The sequence below is a fragment of the Triplophysa rosa genome, linkage group LG10, assembly GCF_024868665.1.
Source record: "Triplophysa rosa linkage group LG10, Trosa_1v2, whole genome shotgun sequence".
NCBI lineage: Eukaryota > Metazoa > Chordata > Actinopteri > Cypriniformes > Nemacheilidae > Triplophysa > Triplophysa rosa.
Genome location: NC_079899.1, coordinates 15,174,219 through 15,198,799, shown reverse-complemented (window position 1 = coordinate 15,198,799; position 24,581 = coordinate 15,174,219). Strand labels below are relative to the sequence as shown.

Sequence of the window (24,581 nt, the reverse complement as noted above, 5' to 3'; positions counted from 1 at the left end):
CATTGTAAAGAAGGCCCAGCAGAGGTTATACTTCCTCCGTCAATTGAGGAAGTTCAACCTACCACAGGAGCTACTGACCCAGTTCTACTCAGTGGTCATCGAATCTGTTCTGTGCACTTCAATTACTGTTTGGTATGGCTCGGCCACCAAATCAGACCTACGAAGACTACAACGGACAGTTCGTAGTGCTGAGAAAATTATTGGTGCTCCTCTGCCCACACTTCAGGACCTGTACGATTCCAGAGTGAAAAACAGGGCAAGAAAAATCATCATTGACTCCACACACCCAGCACACAAACTCTTTGATCTGCTGCCCTCTGGCCGGCGCTTTAGAGCACCAAACACCAGGACTTCCAGACACAGAAGCAGCTTCTTCCCCCAGGCAATCTCCCTCCTAAACAGATAACTGCTCCTTAAGAGCAATATTCCACTTCCACTACTCCTATAGTGTGCACTATAGTGCCTTATTATATCTACATCTTATGTATACATGTATATAACACTACCTCCACTTACTAAATTATCCATTTGCACAAGTGTACATACAATATGTTTATTCTACTATATACTACCCTGTACAATGTCTCTTATATGTTATTATCCCCCATTTTCTGTAAAATAGTCTTTATTTTATATATGCACAATTTAGAATCCTTTAGACTGTAAATCGTATTATATTGTATTGTCATTGTGTTGAATGTCTGTACTAGAAGCTTCCAACACCAAAGAAAATTCCTTGTGTGTGCAAGCACACTTGGCAATAAAGCTCTTCTGATTCTGATTCTGATTCTTATAACTTGTATATCTTAACTAGTGCTTATGCATATTTCTATGATGATTTCTTTGTCATTTAACAAATATAACAGCATTAGAGCAGCAAAAACTAGTCTGACAAAACATGTTGCTAATAGCAGCCTGGCACTCGACAGTAGAAGTTGATTCATTGCTCTCCGTGCCCGGTGACGTTACTTTCTCCAGAAGTTTAACCGTGCTGTACTGCCCTTTCAGGTTGTTTTTCGCGGGAGAGAGGGTTTTGCTTACCTCCACATGACCGACAACGCACAACAATGTTCTTGCCTTTGACAGAAATAAACTCAAAATAATGATTGTATTTCCATCTACAGAACGCATACGTTTCTCTCTCCATGCTGAGTTTGTTTTTGCTGGTAGTACCAAAGACTGTCTTGTGATAGGGAGATGTATGGGTCTGTAATACTTAAAATTGGAGCATAAAGGCTAACATCGATCACGAGAGGCACCTCAGCCAATCATATCCGGTGTCTAGTCTCCTTGCCTGCGTTCCGCGCGGTGATAGCATTGGCCATTATGAGTTTTTAGCTTAAGCTGGCAGGCTTTCCGTGGAGTGGCTTTGGTAGTACTTTCCGTGCAGGCGCGTTTCAGTTTGATGACGTCGCGGGTGCGACAGGCAGGCATCCAGACTTTGAAAAAGCTATTCCGCTTTTTACAATTTAAATGACAAACCGATACAACGGCAACGATGTAACGCAGCTGTAACGTATAGTTACCTGGGCTTGGAACTATAATCTAATTACTATTTTAGGAATTATAACACGTTAAATTACTCCGTTACCAAAAAAGTAATCAAACTACAGTAACACGTTACTAACCAGCACTCAGTCGCTTACTTAAACTCAAGTAAGCCCATCAAAACTGTGAAATAACACAAAGGGGACTTTGAGAATTATGTTGTGACTACAGTACTTGAAAACTTGTTATATTTTAGCGTCTTCAGTGTTGTCACCTTTTGACTAGAATTAGCAGAAATGTTCTCTTGGCATTTTATCAAGCAGCTTCTTGGGGTTTCACCCTGAGATACTATTTAAACAATATTAAAGTAGTTCTGTGCTCTCAGGGCTCTAGACTCATTTTTCCCACTGGTCGCACTAGTGCGACCCACTTTCTCAGTTCGCCGCACCAACTTACAATTTGGTCGCACCCTTTTTTATAGTAATCATAAAGACCTTGCATAATGACCTCAGTTGATCAATCTTTCTGTTAATTTGTCACCCTGTCTTTTAAAATAGTCGGCTATGGACCACTTCATATTTGCGCTTTAACTCTTGCGAGCCCAATAAATCCAAGATAAATGCATAGAAACATTGTATTTGTTATTTTATACAGTTATTATTTAGTTTTATATTCAAGTTATATATTGGCTATGAAATGATCTGACACAAATATAACCTGTCACTCTTCACAATCCTCATGTATTTCCCTTTTACAAAAAGCTGTAATTTTGCCACTGGCCTTCTTTATTTTTACCACATAAAATTAAATCAAATTAGCTAGCTCAAAACTCAAAAGTAACTCAGAACTAAATTATTATATATGTACTTTACTACACATTGTCATAAATAAACTTTAAATACTAAATCTTACTAACCACTCTTGTTAAATGGTCTAAGCATGCTTGTGTTATGATTAGGGGTGTACAAAATTGAACCGCACGCTTCTCCACCAACGGTTCGGCGCTCATCTTAAATCTGACGACGCATTTATAATATGGTTCGTTAGAAATTATAATCCGTAAAACAGACTGACAAAGTTCAGCTAATGTATGTTTGTCGATGGATACACATTAAATACCTACAACAAATCAAATAACGTAGACAAATTTCAATAGGATTGACGTATGCTGTAATATGACCAGTCATTTATGCTTTCATCACCCGGGTGTTGGGAGCGCGAGAGTGCAGGTGAGACCTGAACAGCACATGTTGCTGTTTAAACTAAACTCATTCAAGCCTTGCCAATTTAAACATTTAAGTGCAAGATGATGCACAAGAAAACTCTTTTGCGCGCTGTGAGAAGATCCGAAGCGCGCACAAGGAAAGTCTCAGACATGGCGCAAATATCGAGTTGTCTTTGAAGCGCTTAAACGGACAGATTCACACACGAAGTAGGTCAACATGCCCCTCTTGTCGAGTATCTTAACAAACATAGTAGGTTATGTCTTAAGTGAACGGACGAAACAGACGAAAAACAACGCATGTGTACAGTATCAGTGTACTGGATAGGTTTCATTCCTCTTAAAGCAACAGCAGCATATTCCTGCTGTCTGTTAAAAGTCAAGGAAATCACTCACTGCTTGTGACTCAATAGCTTCTGTAACTTCAATTAATGTTCATCTTTATTTAATTTGTACATATGCAATGTTATGTTTTATTTGATTACTTTAATCCATTTCTACCTTAAAAGGTATATATACAGTATCTTATTAAATTTTCTGCTTTGCTCTGTTGTTTTATTGGTGCTGTTACTTGTAGCTTGATTATTTGTTCTTATTTTTATTTGTCAGTAGTACCTTTTCCCAGAACATAGCACAAACCGAACCGAAACCCTGAGTAATTTGAACCGTTACACCCCTAGTTCTGATGTGTTTTGAGTGACTGATTTGATGGGTTCAGACAGTGAGTCTCGTGAGTTCAGTGTTTGATATACGAGTTGTTTCAACAAAATGAATCTGTTCAAATGAGTCATCACGTCGCGAATCGGACATTAGCGGACATTGACGAGCTGTTTGTTTTTCACAGCTGTTAGGACATCGCAAAAGCTAGAAGTTAACACGGAAAACACTTTTTTAAGGATAAAGGATTTTTCCTTTATGTCAGCTGCATGTGGGGAAAACTTGTCAGGGAAGAAAAGGCAACATGTTTGTGTGCACATTAACACTTAACAATATTCTCAGAATGCGCCACGTGAAACATTGATTCTGACTTCCGAACTTGCTTTTGATTAAAATGTGAGGGAGAGAGACAGTTCAGAAACCAACGTGTTCGACTTCATTATGCGCTGCACAGAATGATCGGAATATTACATCAGTGTTGCGTTAGAGCATTTTAAAAGCATATGGAGCGCTCTGTCCCGCGATGCTTTTATGCCGTTCGGTCTGCTCAACACCGAATGAAGTCAAACACACACTTTAGTTTGGAGACAGAGGGAGAGCACGAGCTTTCCTGCACTAATCACAAGCTCGTCATTCACCACTCATAAATCACATTAAATGTTAATATAAATCTTTGGCGGGGCAAAATTTCATTTTACGCACCCTGTGAAATTTTACCTCGCACGTTATAAAAAAACGGTCGCATTTGCGAGCATTTTGGTCGCAGTCTAGAGCCCTGGCTCTTTTGGCTGCTCTTCATCATTATTCACTCAAAGTCATCCAAAGCCTTTTTATTAAATACAATTTCTAGTTTGCACAATTAAATTTTTGTCTACTAAACTAATTTTAGATATTTAAGGATACACCTTCAGATCAAAACCTTTTCAAGATAATGAGAAACATTTCACTCAAGTGCAATAAGAAGCTTCCATGAATGTTACAGGTTCTTCATTGAACCATAAACACTGGCAAAGAGCCATTTCAGAACCTCTATTTTTAGGAATGTAGAGGCATATACAGTAGATGGTCTTTAATGAGTGTGTATGAGTGGGGGAGAGAGAGAAATGGCAAGTGAAAAAAATCACCCTGGGCTTATCTTAGTCTATAGCTCTCTGTGGACCACCCACACATCTGCCTGAGCAGCCAGAGCTTTTAAGTTCGATTAAAGACTGCTTGGAGGATGCCGTGCCAGGTGTTGGGGCAGACCTGACATCAGGCAAAGTGCAAGAAAGTCAGATATCAAGGACACGCATATTATTTGTCTCAACCCAATCACATTCCTGCCAATAACCATTTCTACCCCTTTAGGGGAACTTTGAAAAATGCCCCGCAGTGTTTTGGGGAACCACTGCTCATACCAATATTCCGATATTGATTTCAAGTTGTATATTCAAACAAATTTCACATTTTCAACCATGTGTTAATTTGGCCTATATTTTTTCCCATTTTAGACTATTAGGAATCTTATATGTCTAATGTGTAAATCCCCAATCAATAAGAGTACACATTTATATTTAAAATGTATTCAAACTGCATTAATAGTCCTTGAAGGACACTTATTGATCATGCCACATAATCCTGAAACCACAAACCGCACTGACAACAGCTGCGATTGCAATGACAACAGCGCCCCCCGTATGGCGCCCCACCAGAACGTGCTTTGTGCATACATGAAGGAATATAATTACAGCAGGCCATTATTTCAGGGATGACATATTTTTGCAAGCCTACTTTCTTTCCACCTCTCCAGCACTGAATGCAAACCATAATCTAATCATCACTTTTCATGCGGACAGCATGCAGCATCAATGGATTAGCTTCTCTGTAAGCCATAAGCAGCTTTCCCAAATTTCATTACTGCCCCCCCATGATCAGGTGTTGTGTTCAAACAAGCCCAGACTCTGCGTTTCGAGGTGATTTTGATAGCGCTGATGAGAAATCAATGCATTTGTCTCAGTGCAGCGGGAGGAAATCGTGCCGGTTGTTTAGCATTTGGAACCGTTGTTGCCATTCCCCAGAAGTAGTAGGCTTATATTGGTAAAGTGAAATGCTGAGATTGGAGGCGTGAAATACGAGATGTGATTGAAATCTGAAGCTCACGGATATGCGTTGCATTCTGCAAACCGAACTCCAACTGGGAGAGATGTGCTGAGCTGATCAAAGATCAATTTTATTTTTTTACGTTTGTCACATTTGACTGCTATACTTGATTGCATGCGCACGTATACACACACAGTATTCATAAATCAGGTTGAAGTGATAGAGTTATGTTGTGACAATTACAGAGTTTTTCATAGTAGAGATGAGTCATGGTCTATGTCTTTATTTTATAGCCTTTTCTCTCTGCGTGAGCAGTGCTTTGTGAATTAGGGTGCGCTGTCATGTTCTGCCATCTTTAAAGCCGGCCAGAAATATTGCCAGGAATAATAATAATGAATGTGTGATTCCTGTGCAGTTTGTGTTATCAAATGGATTTGAAAAAATATAGACTAGGATTTTCTGAACATTTCAGATTTTAGTTGAGCGAACGTTGCCAGGTTGACTTGGTTAGGCAAAATCAACATACAAATGTTTAAACGTTATTTTTTAACATACAGTAGAAGATAATATTCAAGGATATGATCAAAGATTTTAACATTTTAACATTCCAAAAATTGTACATATTACCTTTAATACTGAAGAAACAGCCAATGAAGAGATAAAGACATAAGGTACTTCAGAGTAGAAAGAACTGAAAAATAAGCACATACCACAGCTAGCCTTGGGCTACATGGCAAGTGTGAAAGCTTGAAATAGATGTAACATCTCCTTTATTACCAGGATATCTTTCCACTTTAAGTGCAATAGATCAAAGGAAACAGAAAATCAAAAATGCGTAATCCTAGTCAGAAAATGCAGAATATGCCGCATACCAAGTTTGACAGTGGTGGGCTGAAAGGTCACCCACTGTGCTGATGTGCATCCAGAACTACCTCATTACTATTTCAACAGCCAAACAAACCAGACTTGTTAGCCGAAAGCCGCTAAGCAGACTAAAGTCAACAAACTGAGTCCCCAGACTAAACAAAGGTGTCCCCATACTGAACTGTGTGATGAGCGCTAAGTGTGTCTTTAAGCATTTCTGCTCATTTTCTGAGAAGCAGGAAAGAGAAATAGACTCATGTGATTCACACGAGGGGTGCCATTTGTGTGGCACCTGTGTCACTACAAGAAACAGGTATTGACAGAAATTTTATTGTTGCCCTAAATGTTTTGTTGTTGTTGGTTCTACACATGGCAAAATATATAATCATTTGTTCCATTCCGTGAACTGTATTGAAAGCCCTGTATTTGTTCAGTTGTGACAGTTCCTATGTGGGCTGGTGGGGGCGCTGTGGAGGGGATAAACAGGTAGAAAATTATATAACAAAGTGAGATGTGTTGTATCTCTCTTCCTCGCTCACTAGCTCTGTTTGTTGTTGGTATGCGGGTTATTCAGGTTGTGGTGAGTGAGTTTTGAGTGTTGTTTATCCTAGTTTGGAGTTGAAGTCTTGAATTTTATATTTAATGCAGGAGTTGTTGAAGCTTTTTTGCTCACACCCGTTGTTTGAATTATCTTTTTTTCTGGGTATTTGATACTTTTTTGTTTGTTGTTAAGCATATGAGTGGATAATATTTCACTTAAAATTATGTACATATTTTTATTTTTGAATTTAATTGTTGAAGTGAATTGTTTGCTGATTTGTTTTTGTGGTTCTTCACGATTGTTAATGTTGTAGGGTATTACAAGGTCTACTTTGTGGGCACATTTTGGTTTTTCAGAGGAGTACAAGAATAGGAATCGTGTACATCAAGTGCTTTTGCTGCCATTGCTTTAATGTGGACTTGATGTTTAAAGATTTCTGTGTTTTGTGGTGTTAATGATTAATCAATTAATAGTATTAATAGTAAATTTAACGGTCATCGATTAATAATATTACTGAAAATTAACATCTGGATTATGGAATGTTATTTTGACCATTCGATAATGGTGGGAACAGTCCATTTTATTCTATAATTTTAAATTAACGAGCCTACATCTATGTTAATACGTGTTAAGAAAAGAAATGTTGCAGTCAAAACAATGAAACAGTGTTAATATGCATTAACTTTACTTCATTAGACAGCATAATATAGGTTGCTATTAATTAGTGTTATACATTATTGGTACTAACTGGCCATCTGTCTGAGTGTTACCTGCCTATGACCCGAGATGCTGGAATTGGCTCCAGCCCTCCTGCAACCCAGAGGACCTAAGTGGGTTTAGAGGAGAAATGGATGGAGTATTGTTATTGGTATTTTGTTTCTTCACAAAATGCAACTCGGACTTCTTTCAGCTTACATGCTTACAGGGTAAAAGTGTGACTGTGACCTATTGTGTTCATAGCAGTTGACTCAGAGCTGACGCAGTGGTATATGAGCATTGAAGGCTCAAGCTGTTTGTCTAAAGGGCATAGCTAGGCAGACTAGACATTCGGCATCATTCATATCATCTTTTTATGACTGTGCACATTACAGTGTCAAAATGCAGCCGCTCGACGGGAACGTCCCTGCAGCGAGAACACTGAAACAAGCCTTTGAATTAGGATAAAGAGGCTCTAGTGTCTTATAATTGGCCCTGAAATAGTCTTTGTACGAAAAATTAAGGGAAAAAAATGTTGGGTATTGTTTAAATTCATTCAAATTGTTATTCATTCAAAAAAGGATCACTCATAATACTTGTGTATACTTCAAGATTTTCAATAAAGTTATGTAAACGTTCTGAACATTAATAATGGGTAAATTGAACTGACTTTCTAGATTATAACAGTATATTATGCATTATAACAGCAGGCATTCAGTAAAAAGAACTTTATTATTAGTCTAAGCATCATACATTTTGAGTTGAATTACCAAGCATTACTTCCTTTATTATCTTGAAGCAAAAAGGCTGTGTTGAGTTCAGAGTCAGCTAAATTGGATTTAAGGTTAGGCTACGGCTGTGCTGTCATTGCCAGTTTAGCTGTGTGTGCTTTTTGCTAAAGTCGAAGAAACAACGGTGTAGAGAAAGCACGAAACAGTTTTGCCCTGTCTTGATTCATCCTTGGCTAGAAGTTTTATCCACGGCCAGATTGGCCCTAGCCTTCAGCATCTGTTGGCAGTCACCAGCTACTATTTTATATTTGTAAAATGTTAGCCTACTAAAACATGTATATTTTTTTTAAGCCGAATTGCTTATAATACATATAAATCATTGAGGTGCTCCAAGTCCGTGTCTAGGGACCTTGAACAATACGGCACTGGTTATATTAATTATCTTTCTTCTTCCTCTCTGAACAGCGGATGGTACTAGGTATAATAATCATGAATTTAGCTTCATTGCCCTGGGTGGTGCCTCAATTGTAGGGTCTGAGCTTGTAGCCCCTCTATTAACTATGTATCAAGTGTGATTAATAATAACCATTAGAAATAATCGGATGTTTGAAATAACACTGTCAACCAGGATGTGAATGCGTATATAGGCCTTATAGAATTAGTGCCAGGCTAATGAAAAGTAATGAGTCGTTTTGCAGCGCTTATTCAATTGAGCTGCTCTGCAATTGAAGAAGCAAGGAAATTCCATCAGCCCCTGGCCCGGCAGGCCCACACAGGGCCTCTTTTCCTTCATTGGTCGATAAAATGAGTGCACGTCAAACGACACACCCAAGACCTGGACGATCTTTTTGCGTCGCCCGGCTCATATGAAATAACCTGAACCCTGTAGGCAGAATATAAACGTGTTTTGGGGGAGAGGTCAATTTAATAATGTCTCAGAATTTTGCTGAGATTATCAGTATATGAGAGACAAATGCATTTTACTCTTCACCTCGCCACAGGCTGTACATTGTGCAAACAAATGTGTTGCCAGGTTGTCTGGGGGTTAATCCGCGTGGCTGGAGACCAGTGGCGCAACAGCAGTTGTCGTACCATGTGTATCAAAGTGATAATCGGTTGGTCAGTGGCTCACTCCACCCGATTGGGTTATTATCCTCCTCTGTCTGTGTCTGATTAGAGTGAATGAGCAAAAGGGGGCTGTGCTATAAAAAAGGATTAATGTTTTACCAGGCCTTTTGGAACAGATGGGTTATGCTGTAATGCTGCTGCACTGACTGACTGTATTTGGCATTTAAAAATAGACATTTTTAATAAGCACTTATACTTTCTGGTTCCATGGTCTTTATTAGATACTTTTTTATAAGAAATGCCTGCCGTTATGTTTTGTGGCAATTTTAATTTACCGTGGTGTGCTAAAAACCAATACAAGTTAAAGTACACCTAACAAAACAGATCAGTGAATATGTGTCTTCAGTAAGCTTACCATCTGCCGTCAAGCTCTTGTTTGCAGTAATTCTGTTAGCTGGATTATTTTAAATGAATTTTAAATGGCTTGTTAAAAAATGATTACACTGTGCCCTACACTTGCCTTTTTTTTAGCAAGTTATGATGTTTATTTACAATGTACTGTGTGTATCCAGGTGTGACATTGAACTTCAAGTTGCTCACAAATATGTAATATATTTTTTACATATACGATTATGTAGTACGTTAAAATATATGTACAAGTACACTGCTGTTTAAAAGATCTGAAACCCCTTAACTGAAATGCTCATGATCTTAAAAAATCTTTTAATCGAAAGGTCCATGTTTAAAATCTGTTTTGTAGACAAAAATATTTTTGTCACAACATAATTATTTATTTTATTAGAAAACAAATTTTTTATTTAAAAACATTTTTTGAAATGGATGACTTGGACCAAATTTAGACTGATTTTGCAAATGTTAGGCAAAGGCTGGCTACTTTGAAGATTCTAGAATTAGAGCTGTCAAACAATTAATCGCATCCAGAATAAAAGTTTGTGTTTACATAATACTGTATATAGGGCCTTATGAAATCTGTTTTATGTTTTCCCAAATTCCATTTTACTGTACAATAGTAAGTAATATATGTGCCCACATGAAAAAATACTTAAAGTCCCAGTGAAATAAAAAATTACAATGCCTATTTTTTCATGAAATATTGCAGCGTGTGTTGTAAATAGTTTATCAATGTAGGTCATTCTCTTTAATTAAAATCTGAAAATGCACTTCCTTCCTGTAATGACTATCCATTTTAAATGACATATGTTAGACGACTTGGGCAGAGCATACATTAACTCCTCCCCTTCAACTGTCAGTCTGCTGCCAGTTCTATTTCAAAATGCAGCGGCTGTTTTTATACATCCAATCAAATCGTAGAGAAAGACGAAAGCCATGCCTACTATTTTTCTCATTAGAAATTCAATTTCACTCGGAAATGCGTCAAAATACGGAAGTAAAAATGATCGCAACTTCCGGTTCACAGGGACTTTAAGTAAACTATAGTATTCACTAATAAACTATATAAAAAAACCTACAGTGGATACTTTGAACCATACAGCAAAACGTAAAAAATCTGTAAAAATAGGGTATAATGTACTTAACTATGTTTATAAACCAGTACACTTTCTTTTTTCGTTTGTTTTCAGGTCTACTTAAATTTAAGTACTATTTTTAATAAAGTAATATTAAAAAAATAAGTACTATTTTTATAATTTTACTAGCACATTAACTTCCATTTACTAACGTAAATAATATACTAAGTGGTTGAATTATAAAAAAAATCTAAGGGGGATGTTGTGGTAAACTGAGTGTTATAACTTATTCAAGTTAAGCAGACTTTTATTTTGACAGGTCGCCGCAAAGGTTGTCTGAGAGTAGCTTCAATTGAGAGGATCAGACATGACGTATTTTTGTAGGCTAACCCGGAAGTAAGTGTCGCGCTGGTTCCCACGATCGAAAGCGTATGCATTTAGACTTGGAAGATGAAGATCGCAAAAAATAAGCTCCGTGATTAACAAAGGTTAAAGATGTTTACACGTTTTGTCTATCAAGATAATCGTTTTTCAAATTAACACAACATTTGTTACTTTTGAAGCCGAAATACAATCGGCAGAAGCAGGCGCACAGATGGCACTAGGGACGGGGGTGGGCATGACCCCCTCAGATTCATAGTGACCCGATCCGCCCCTTCACTGTCCCTAAGAAAGGCAACAAACATCTGTAAAAGTGGGGATTAATCAGGGTTTCTGCTATGTACATTAGCCTAAGTAGTGGCGGAAAGGTCCGCCGCTCCTTAATTATTTTGCCGTCACTGCTTCAGAATCGGGTCGGCCACCAACATTTACGTTCTTTGTACTCTCTGTGTGCTGCTGCTAGCATGCTACGACTCCTGACCCCGCCCCCGGGGTCCTATGAGGAGCTGTTAGCACCCTCAATTGTGCCTGTAGTAGCGGTAACCATAGTGATCAAATGCCATCGTCTATGACTGAACTGGTGTAAAAATGTACTGCATAACTGCCACATAAAGGTAATGAAGAGACAAAAAACAATCAAACAATGTAAGTATCCTATGCCTGTTGACTTTTCCCAGATGTGGCAGACTAGTTTTGTTATTTATTTGTTATTGTTATTTATTAAAGCACTGCTACGTGCAGTCCTGTTAAGTGCATTTTTGGGAAACGCACGTGAAACGATGACGAACGTTCGCAAAGTGGATCGTAGAAAACACTCTTAAGTGCTAAAATCAATCGTAATCGAGAAACCCGGCCCAGATTATTTAAACCGCATCTGAATAATTCTAACGTTATTCATAGCATAATTCGCATTTGGTTAGTAGTTTAGCGCTACTTTCTGTTTAAGAAGTAATACTAAAATTTGCCAGATTCCATGCCATTCTGTGTTATTCAGCCTGGATTGAGTGATTCCGTCCGCATTTTCTGCATCGCGGAAATCATAGGGCCCTATATACAGTATATACAAGTGACTGTTAATTCTAAAATGAGTAGTATATAATTAACAAATACAATATAGTGTATGATATATTTTTACCTCCGTGAAATCCAAACATAAACATACAGTATATAGTATATGTTTTTTGTGTTGTATTTTTATTTTAAAATATTATATTTCATGTCACATAGTTGAGTCACAGTCATGGAAATTAATTGATTAGACAGAAATGCTGTCATAGAGCTAAATGTGTTCCTCCAATGCTCATCGCACCTGTGCCTCATTTTCTGTTGTTTTTCCATCCAAAATCCAAAGGCAGACTTTACAACCCCATAACAAACAAATGTGTCTGCTCCACAGTCTCAGACTGCTTAACTCTGCCTTGACGTCTGTTACTATTATCGTCGGCGGCTTGAGAATGGCTTTCCATCAGCCCATCTTCATTGCTGTGTTTATTCCTATAACTGCGGCTCTAACGTTAAATTTGCTCTGTAATAATGTACGATATGTACATTTTGTAATGTGATCAGGGAGCAAATGCAGCAAGCAATTTCCATCAAACCCACTTGTATCCATTTGGACCGTTGTTTGTTGGAGTCTCCTTTTATTCGGTTTACTGATATCTATCCATTTAATGTAATTATAGTGAGTTACTTGGCCTTGTACTTGCTGGCTTTCGGTGCGAAACAGAAATTAACTTGAATTGACCACCTTTAATCAGCAAGACTGAAACGCTTCTTAATCGTATCAGGCAGTGATCATAAATCTTTGTTCCTCACTAGGAGGAAGCCACCGAGCAGGCTGTTTTTTTATTTTTTTCTGGAGTGCGGGCAGATATTACTGTCGAAATCAAAGCATGCTTGATTGGGAGAACATCCAAAAGTGCTTCAATTTCCAGAGCTGCTCCCACACATGGTTGACTATGATACGGACCCAAACCTGAATCATCCTCCAGAGTGGATGAAGCAATCACACAGCTGCCGGTTTGATTGATCTGGGCAGGAAAAGCCCAACATGATGCCCGTGGACTGCTTACTGAGATACTAAGAGCATTCCAGGAAATTAAACTTGAAAGTTCAGCCTCATTTTGTAGAATATGTGGAATGTATCTCAGGTTCTCTGGACAGCGCTATACGCGATACACTGTGACAGCGTGAGATCGGAGTGTTAATTTATTGTTTTAAATGTATAGTACTGTACATGCTATGGGTTGGTATGGAGGTTCTCAGATCTAGGACTTTAATCCCACTGGACAGAATTAAGAAGTGCTAATAGATTAGAAGCTAATTGATGTCTTGAGGACCGTGGCAAAACTGTTCTGTTAGGTTAAGCTATAGGGCCAGTTTAACAGGCAAACGGTCCTACTAAGGGATCATTATTTCCTTTATATATTAAATATTTTTGAATATCAAAATATATTTTACATTTACAAAAATACATGCATTCATTAACACAAAACTTTGCTGTAATGCAATAAAACTTAGCAATTTATATGAAAAAGCATTTTATATTTATTAGTGTTTATTTATATATAAATATATTTATATGATTTATATTTGTGTACATTAATAGGTATTTAATTATTGGCCAATTCCATTCAAATATCAACCTTAAGGTAACATCAAGTTTTTATTAGAGATGCACCGATTGCAATTTTCTTTGCCGATTCCGATTTTATTACAAGTGAAGCCTGCCGATTCCGATTTTCTATCCACAAACTATAATTGACAGTATACTTTATATAAAACCATATTAACTTTTCTTCAATACACATTTTTTTAATTTTCATTGAATAAATGATTGAACATTACAATTCCCCAAATTTCCCTAAATGCAGTTCTCCAAGCTGCATTAAATTACAGAATCTTCTCTTTCCCAAACAACTCTTAAATTGAATAACTCTGTGACTGAAAAGAAGTACAAATAATAAAATATAACTAAACATGTCACTTAATTTACCTTTTTCATTTTTCTACTCATCTCACAAAAGTCTTAGATAACAATAAAATACTTTCATTTTTTCTGAAATGTAAAATAAATAGTCTTTATCTTGTGTCTGTAGGATTAAAAGAAGTGGGTTGATTTTTGCTGCAACTTCAATAAAAAAGTTAAAAATCTTATGAGTGAATTCTACTCTAAAGATGTATATGTATTTGCAGTTGTTTGTGTTAGTAAATAACTCAATCAGATATATATCACATATATTGGTTGATTTATTAATTTTTTTATATTTTGGATTTTTAAAAACAAGTAGAAGTCGTGTTGAATGTCATTTTACCTAGTTCAGTAAGCTTTAAAACAAGCAATAAACAGTGATACCTTTTTAACTTTTAATGGCATTTATTCACTGTTGTTAATAGGAACAGTCAAATACAATTTGTACTAACTTTAATACTGTAAGAAATTAATTTTGCATCCTGGGCAATTTGCAAAGAAGTACACAGAGCATCAAGCTTTACATAAATCAGTGCTTCTCAATTATTGACAAAACATACGACCAGTCTTACAGAAATAAAAACACTGTATGAACTGTATGTGTATGGCTGAGTTGTCCCAGACGTGGAGCTGCGTTTCTCGGGTGGTGTGTGACCGGACCAGCTGTCTGAGCAAACGTACGCACTTTTGTTTGCCCGAGTGGTGCAGGGTTCTGAAACTGTTCAACTGTGCACAATTTTAATATCATTTGCGATTTACAGATTTCACATCTACGTATATGAGAAGCGTCTTTGCGTACATTCATTTGATAAATCACTTAGGCTACGTACTTTGACAAATTATCATCAAATCAAATTTAGGACTGTTTTTTTCTACCCAACATATTGTAAATGAGGCCCCAGGAGTACTTTTTTTATAAGCACTGGTGCTCCCAACTTCAAATAGCGCACCCAAAAATTAAGACTACCATGGTCTGTCGAATACAAAAGTAGTAACAATTTCACCTTTAATACATGTATGTGATCCACGTCTGCTGTGTTTTACATAGTCACAATAGCTTCATGGTTACCTGCATACCTGTATTTTTAATAATAAAACCACAAACACCCAGCATGTTATATGCTTAAATTGGATGTGTGAACTCTGTCAATCCTCTTCCTCCACTGACTGAACCCTCATGTTCTCTAAAGAGCCATCCCTTCTCCATTTGTTGGGTATTTTTGCTTCTGGTTTGTACATTTTATTTCACAGAAACGTTAATTTTCCCACTTTTTACATTGAAAACTTGATATAAATGATATTTTTCTGATGTCTAGACTCTATCATTACGGGTTTAGGAAAATATAAACAGATGTTTTAATGTACTGGTAATTCGTAAGTGGGTCAAAGACAAAAAAAGGGGTTAAGCTAGGCAGAGCCGATTCTTCCTATAGGCAATCTACGCAAGTTGCGTAGGGCCCCTGCACCACCCGGGGGGCTCCTTGAGTACCGAATCAAAAACACTATATTGTAAACAAGACGCGAATTAAACTTTCTGCCTCGGAGTGTTCTGTTTCAAACTTTACAGGAATCATTTGGAAATTTCCTTTTTAATTCTTAATTTATTTAATTACTGTGACATACTCGGACATCATGCAGTGCGCGCAGGTGATGACATGCGCATAATGTGATGATGCGTCTTACGTATGGCTTCAAAACGAAGCTATCCGTATGTAGCGGGAAAAAACGGCAACAACGTTAAGCAAGAAAACAAGAACTAGAAGGCATGTGTTTTTGTACTATTTTAAAGTCTTATTTAGTTTTGTCAACTTATGCAAGTACATATTTACAAAACAGTTGGTTTGACTGGACGTTCGATAGTCGTGAATTTAGGGACCGTCTCCAAAGTTACATACACATTAATATTGTAACTTCAATAGCATTTACAGGGAATGACTTAGTCACAAAACCAGCTGTACAATGTTCATGTGAGTCTCAGCTATAATGCACACCACTGTATTTCGTTTGCCCATGATAATATGTAATTTTTGTGTCATCACATTTAGAGAATAATTGATATGTTTTGTTTTTGAATGCTTAGCTTTCTTGAGTAAACTATATTTATCATGTTTTATTTTTGTTAATCACTCATTTGATTAGTAAAAAGCTAGATGGTTCCAGAGCCATGTGTTACTTTATGTAAAGGATTATTTACATGTAAATCAAAATGTGAATTTAATTTCTTACTTTAATTAATTATTCTTACTGTCAGTTTAAGTTTTTTTGTCTTTCAGTTTTAATTCGTTTAAGTGTGTTAGTTCATTTATCATTTTATTTCTTATAGTTTACAGTTATGCTCATCTAATTTGAACTATATGACAAGGGCCCCTCACAAAGGTTTGCATAGGGCCCCCAGACGTCTAGGATCGGCACTGAAGCTAGAAGTGTGACGAGACACTTATCCCACGAGACGAGACACGAGACTGAGTTCACGAGAACGAAACGAGATGAGATTTTTAGACTTTTTAAAGAAATCGTCAATGATGAAATATATAGGGAATATTTTCCTCTTATTCACCTTAAAAACACAAAATGCAAAAGATGTAGGCATTATAACATCAACTTGTATTTTATGACACAAATTAAACATCTATTTTAATGAATTATATTATGCAGTAATAAACAATATGTAAACACTGCAAAATGTTTTGTCACAAACTCAACTGACAGGCAGTAATTGCACAAAAATGATGCTTTGTTTTCTTAACAGGTGCAGCTTTTTGTAAAGAGCTGTGGTTGTTTTCTCTATAGGCTTTAGTGCTCGTTTTAGATGTGGCAATCATATCACACTGTCAATCCTCCTTCCTCCACTGACTGAACCCTCATAGCCTTCAGAGAAACAGTTAAAACTACATAAACACATCATGTTTTATGCTAATATTGCACATATGTAAGAAACAGATGATCCGTTTTTGAAGAGGTTTGGCTGTGAATGTATTTAAAATAACGTAATGTGAACTTTCAATTGACCCTTCACAAAGCCTGCCCCTTTTGCTATGTCCGACATCAGCCAAAGCGCTCCCACTGCACTGAAGAATAATCATCGTGAAATAATCAATAAGAAAGTCTGCAATATGCATTTGAAGTATACACTCAGGATGTGAAAGTGACTCGGAATAAAGTAAACAAAATAAAGATCGAAGCTCTAGCCTAACGTACTGAGCTTGCTGTAATGACATAACGTCTGGATAGCACCATTGGTTTCTGACACGTTTAGGGAACTGGTGAAACTGTGATTTACCTCCGATAAATTCTGGCAGTGTTGATGAGATGCAGTCCTTCAGCGCTGATCATATGACAGTCCGTTTATGAGGTAAAACTCCGGACAAGTCTTCTTGTATAAGTCTGTTTTAAGAAGTCTTTATTGTTGTACATTATGACAACAAAGATTCCACAGTGACATGACTTTTATCATGTTCGTATGAATTTGTACATACATTTTGTGTTTCACTAAATGACAGTGTAACATTATTTCAACTAAATTTTGACATTTTATTCTCCAAAAACTTTGTTTAAACCATAAAGTAGACATTTTACTTACATTTAATGTGCTTTCTATGGACATACAATCACTATGGTAAATTTATTTTGATGGGGACATTTTAACGGCTTTGACCCAAGTACATTCTTTGAGAATTTATATTTCAAGATTTGCCTTATCAATACTCATCACTTAAAAACAATAGAAAACTGCTTAATGACATAATGAAGAGGAAGAGACTTATTTAGAGTCTTCAGGGAAACCATGTTATAGAACTTTGAAATATTCAAAATTGTCACGTTTTCTTGGTCACAAATTTACAATCAACCAACACCTGGTTTACGAGGACACAATGCAGTTCATTGCCTCAAATAAAAAAAAACATTTTAAAATGAAAAGACATTTCATAGAATCGCTTGGGTAAAAATGTATCAGCATTTATTCTGATACTTAAAAGATTAGCAAGCAATGATATTCACTTGTAGTTTGACTTGCTTGTTTGTAATGCTTATGTCATTCATATAATTCCCTCATAACCCGTATAGATAAATAATCCTCTTCTTCCCATGTGAGTGGTCCCCAATCTGTGAGGATTGACCAGCTGTCACAGTGCACACGTAAAACAGCCAAAGCAGAATCATTATTCAGTAATAACCCTAAGCACACATGCACAGCCTTTTGAAACCCTGTTCAATGATGTCTGCTTTAACAAATTTTTGACATCATACGAACGTTATCATAGTCATATGGTGGGTTGTGAGAAAGATGCCGATATTCTAAAAATAGATAGTGTGATGGTGTGAAACTAGGCCAGAGCGCAGAGCAGGCAGCTGGCACACAGGAAGATAATACTTTAGTTTAGTTTTAGTTTTTTTTTTTGTTTCAGCATCCAGCAGAGACCTTGTAACATAATGCTTTTCGGCAGTGTTTCCTGTCATTGCCCAAATACAGAGTGGGTATGCAGTGTGTTAGATAAGAGAAGTGTTCACTTCAGATGATGGCAGTCTCTATTACCGTTATGTGCCTACTTCTGACCAATTTTTTACAGGTTGTACATTACGATTATATGCTGCATTTTGTCAAGAGGCAATACTTGATTTATTAATTTTTTTAGATAGACATAATAATAAACAGCGTAGTTCAGTCTCGGTACATAAATCAGCATTTTCTATACTTGACTATGCAGAATCAGGTGTAATATCTATTTTGCCTGTGTCTTTTTCAACAAAAGACGATATCAAATCTGATCTGAAATGAATTATTGTTGGATAGCCTAAAAAATAAGTTCTCCCCCCACCTAAAGTAATGCAAAGTCGTGTTTATTTAAATGATGCCATTATCATTCTTTTCAGCGCAAACGCCTCTTGTATACTCTATGTAAAGTTTCTTTGTCAATATTACTGTATTTATTTACTGTACAAAATCAGTCATGTTTCCCAAAAAATACACCAAAAAATAACATTCCATTTAATGATTTATAAAGATTCATTTATTCACCCTCATGTTGTTCAAAACCTTTAGGACTTTATGCTGTGGAACACAAAAGAAGATATTTTGATCTCAGTGTTTTGTGTCCATACACTGGAAGTCAATGAAGCTTAATGTTAATTGATACCTAAAGTTCTTCTTTTGTGTTTCATAGAAGAAATAAAGTCAGACCGGTTTGGAATGGCATAAGGGTGAGAAAATGATGAAAGAATTTTTATTTTTGGTTGAACTATCCCTTTAACATCACACTGTGCTCACCCACGAAAGCAGTCGGTACACTTTAAGATATTTCTGTGGGCATTTTCTATTGTTCAACCTGTCAAGTTTGAGATAAATCATGATCAAATGTTATAATCCTTCACATATCCAGACTCGCACTGCAGCTAAGCACACTTTCTGCATTTTACAAACCTGATTCAGGTGCCTGCATCACAGCGATGTACATTCTGCGTCAGGCTGCCGCATCCTTTAAAAGCCAGCATTTATTACCGCCCCACATGATTGAGATTTGCACGGTGCAAATTGCATTGAGAACTACATTTCTGGATGCGTTTTCAGCCATTACCTGATTTGCATAATTCATAGTGAACGGGCCACTAAAACAATGCAGACAACGCATGCAGATATAACGATCAGCGGGTGCAATTCATTAGTGAATTTTCCCCACTGTGATACCTCCAGTGTTACGCGGTAATCTCGGTAAAGCTGATGTGTAAGGAGCCTTTGCCAAGTGTGAACTATAAAACGGCAGTAAACAGTAGAAAACCCGAAAGAGCTTCAATGAGAATATGTGAGCGTGTGCAGAAATTGCATCCTTGAAATGCTCGGTAATTGGAGATCAGTGCAGGAAACATCGTCAACCAGCCACACCGCAGTGAAGCACAGCTCAGTTCTTCTGCTTAGAGGGGAAATCAATAATAGGCACTCTTCCTCATCAGTCGCCTACACATCATTGGGATGTAATATAAAGTAATGCTTAGAAGAGGGTATTTTTGTGTGCAAAATGGGTCGGAAGTGCAACTCTTAAGATCTCTCTAAGAGCACAGAGCGAGTCACTGGTGCCGTGCAAATTACATCTCTTGGAGCAAGGTGAATGATTACAATGCCTTACCTTGAATTTGATTTGCTTGAAAGCATCGGCCTCACCTAGCATGGGTTTTATTTTTCTCCGCGACGGCTTTCTGTATGACGATGTGACCTTAAATGATCTGACTACATCACTGTTTGCTTTCTTTTCTTGAACGCAGCTCCCCCAAACGTCCGGATTATCCACTCCGGTCACGCGTGCAACATAGAGGAGGAACGCTACACTGAGAGGGTGTATACTATCCGAGAGGGGGAGACCTTGGAGCTGACCTGTCTGGTCTCGGGGCATCCACGGCCACAGGTGAGATTCGTGGTGTTTACTAACCTCTGACCCTTCGATTGTCAGAATGGAGCAGCTTATAGCCCGGATACCTTCACGTCACCGAGTGGGCGAGATGCTCGCAAAGGTGCACAGAATTCGGTTGTTTGCAGAGGAAATAAAAAATGCAATTTAGTGGAAAGGGAACATAATAAAAAACAAATAAGAAAAGAATAACTAGCCATAAAGAGTGAGATTAACTGGATAATGGAAAATGAATTTGCGCTGCATATCGACGGAACAAGAAAGACATCCTGTGATGGTGAAAAAAATACAATACACTAGAGTTTGATACTTGAACTTGCAATTTATTAAAGAGCATTGATATAACAGAGAGCACAGAATGAGAGAAAACTGCCTTATACTTCATAACCGATCCCATTATAAAACATTCTTTTGTCTCTGTATCAAATTTTATTACAGACATCATCTAATATGACATCACATAAAAGTTATTTGTTAGTGTTTAAAGAGATAGTTCACTCAAAAAGGAAAATTCCACCCAACTATGGCGGTAGCTATTGACGTGCATTGGTTTTGTGTCCATACAGTAGAAGTGAATGACTGCCGCTTTTGTTCGGTTACCAACGTTCTTCAAAATATCTTCATTTGTGTTCTGCATTAGAAAGAAAGTCATACAGGTTTGAAATGACAAGAAAGTGAGGAAATGATGACAGGTTTTTCATTTTTGGCTGAACTATCCCTTTAACACATTTTCACATTTTTCTTTGTTTTATATCTTCTTCACATGCCACATGCACTACCTTTACCGACCCCCAGGGGTTCAATGAGCAAGGGAAAACATACAGTACATTGTGATTTAACGAAAAAAGGTGGAGTTACAGTATACTAAATACTAAGTCAAGTTTATGCTTCTCGCCTCACATGGATGCCATATAATACTGAATAATGTCAGATGTGATTATGACAGAAAGATACCAAAATACGTTGGTTATGCTCCACATAGGTATTATTCATGCTGTAGTACTCTCCATTTCAGCCTCACTGAAGTGGTCTTAATTCTCTCAACGGATCTTGCAGAGGGCTTATTAGTCCCGTAGCCTGTGTGTGGTTATAGATAGGCAGCACTCTACACCTCTCATCTGGGTCTCAGTGCTGCATTTTCAGTGGAGAGGAAGAGCAGCCCCAGTGAGTGAGTGAGTGAGTGCAGAGAGGAGACAGCCACAGGGGAAATCACTGAATCTGCACGACTGCAAGAGAGAACTCTGTGATTCCCTGTGGATCTCTGTCAGGCCTAGGAAAGCAAGCAAGAGTCCTAAAATCTAAATGTTTACTATGAAATCCTCCTTACTGTGTAGTGGCGTAGTCGTGATGTAAGCTTTTATTTGGCATTCTGCACACGCTATGTTAGAAAATCACAAAGGTTTTTTTCTACTGTATTTTCTAACACTTGTGTCACTAATGCAGAAAGAATTCTGTGCTACAAGTATACATGGGTTCATATTGACAATCTATGGATTAAAAAAGCATTTTAAGTTTTGAAAAGTAATATTTGGCTGGGAGTGCTTTTCAGTTACAGTGTGTTGTCTTAAAGGGATAGTTCCCTTTTAAATTTTATATCCAATTTACACGCCCTCTTGTCATTTAAAACCTGTATGACTTTCTTTCTTCTGCAGAATACAAAAGAAGAAGATATTTAGAAAAATGATGATAGCGGAAAACTGTTGGTCCCCTTTGACTTGCATTAGTTTTGTGTTCATACAATAGAAGTCAATGGGGACCAACGGTTTTTGGTTACCAAATTTTTTAAAATCTTTTTATTGACCTTTTCTTATTTTGTATCCATACATCAACTAGACATATAACAAAACAACCTATGAAACACCACAACAGGTACACAAGCATAACATCCTTTCATAGGGCTGTCGCGGTGAAGGAATTTCCTGTGCGGTGATTTTGTGTGGCTCATTAGCGCGGTGTGCGATATTACCGCATTAATCCGGAATTTTTGTGCCAAATAAACAGTTATGTTGTTGGGCTGTTATTGTGTAGCATATATTGGTGTTTTACTAACAAAGACGGACTGTTTTAAAACAAATTACAAACGTATTTATATATTTATTGGTAAATGCAGAACAACACAGAGCTATAAAAACGCAAGGTGTGCTACATGCATTATTACGAAAGAATTGACTTAAGACCAACCAGTTTATGATAAATACAAGATAAATATAAATTGTAAAACGAAAATATATAAAAACAAATTGTTTAGGCTTGTTACGTGCATATTTACGGAGCCTCAATACAAATTGCACTCATGTATAGCGGAATCTTATTGAATAAAAATCATTACTGTCATGTCAGTTTGAGTGCTCGGGACTTATTATGCATTTATGTTTGATTGATCTAAATACGAATAGTATTTTTACTTTTCGAATAATTTATGAATATAACTTATGTATAGCTCTCTTAAGTCTTATTTTCATAGCCCATTCATGTGTCATTCATTAAACATGCATGAAGTTCAAAACAAAAAAAAGACATATTTGCAGATAAGACAGAATTGCGGTTAGCGTGACAGCCCTACCCTTTCATGCACACATTCAATTTACACTTCTTAAAAAAATAAATAAATTAGAGTTCAAAAATCTTCTTTAATGTTTTGCAGAATATAGAAAATCTCACAGGTTTAAAATGACAACTGGATGAGGAAATTATGACTGAATTTTCATTTTAAAGGTGAACTCTTCCCTTAATGGCCTCTCCAGATTACACGATTTTAGCCCGATTTTGGCCCGATTTGCATGTTGTAGGACATCGTAGTAATTCGTAAACGACATGGGGCGTCGAGACGCAAGATTCAATCGTGTCGTCTCGTGTAGTTCGCCATAGTATACGACAACCAAAACTGCTTCTGCGAGGTCGCACGACATCATGACATGTTTAATTTTTCCCCTGGTCGCTCACGACAGCTGTGACGCTGTAGTGACGTTGACCAATAGAAGCACAACACAGAAGTGCTCTCACTGAAGCTCTTCTGTACACAACATTCAAACATGGCGAAGTGCAGGAGTCGCGAGATTGACGTGACGGAATTAAAACAATGACAAAAACTCCAAAACTATCATTACACCTAGAGTCAGTTCATACAACATATGTCCACAATTCGTGTATTTTTTCGGCTATGAATTGAGTTTTATGATTGGTTTACAGTAATGGTGATTTGTTGTTTTAATTGTTGAAACAAGCAGTCGCTGAGACGTTTTTGGCTGCTGCATTTTAAATGCTCTGTGTTGCTTTTTCCTCCCAGTCCTCATTGTAAATAGATAGAATATTTCTGCTGGCGGCCTCATTTTGAATAAATGAACTTGTAGCGATGTCTCATCTGTGGCTTTTGCTGACTCGTTCGCCGTGTGCGTACATGAATCTACATTTTTTGCTTTAAAGCAATCTTGACATCCTTATTTTTGGCACATTCATCGGAGTAAACTTCTGAATAATGACAGTATTTCCAGATGTCTCCTAATGAGTCGGGTGTATTAAGTCTATGCAGTCAGATAACGTACTATAGCGGCAGTTGACATTCATTCAATTCTGTACTGCAAACATTCAATGACAGGGTTTCTGTAAGACAGTGCAAACACAGCATCATATAGTCTTGTGCTGTCATGGATAAAGTGTTATCATAAGCTATTTTAGGTACACGTGTACTGTGACTGAATTAAATAAAGTATATTTTAAGTGCGTTTTAAGTTCAATTTAACCACGAGGAATACATTTATTGGTACCTATGACCTATACTTAAAGAAACTTTTTTGGCGTCTCCCCAGCTGCCGTGCACTCGTGGGATAGAACTGTATATCCGATGCATAGTGAAAAATCTCTTCCAAAGTAGTAGACCATCTGGACATGTCTTGCCTACTGTGTTTTGCATACTGAGCTTTTGCACATACGACTCATTACACATACTGATTAAATAGTATATAGTCATGGAAGTGAGTGATTTCAGGCACAGGAACTAT

At 37.2% G+C, this 24,581-nt stretch overlaps 1 protein-coding gene across 2 annotated transcripts in view; it reads left to right on the top strand.

The window, feature by feature from the left end:
- Nucleotides 1–24,581, top strand: part of mdga2a (MAM domain containing glycosylphosphatidylinositol anchor 2a) — a 151,107-nt gene that overhangs the window by 20,783 nt on the left and 105,743 nt on the right. For both annotated transcript variants that reach the window (XM_057343597.1, XM_057343595.1), the window contains one exon: nt 20,441–20,580. In XM_057343597.1, the coding sequence (XP_057199580.1) occupies nt 20,441–20,580 (140 nt within the window). The remainder of the gene's footprint in view (nt 1–20,440; nt 20,581–24,581) is intronic.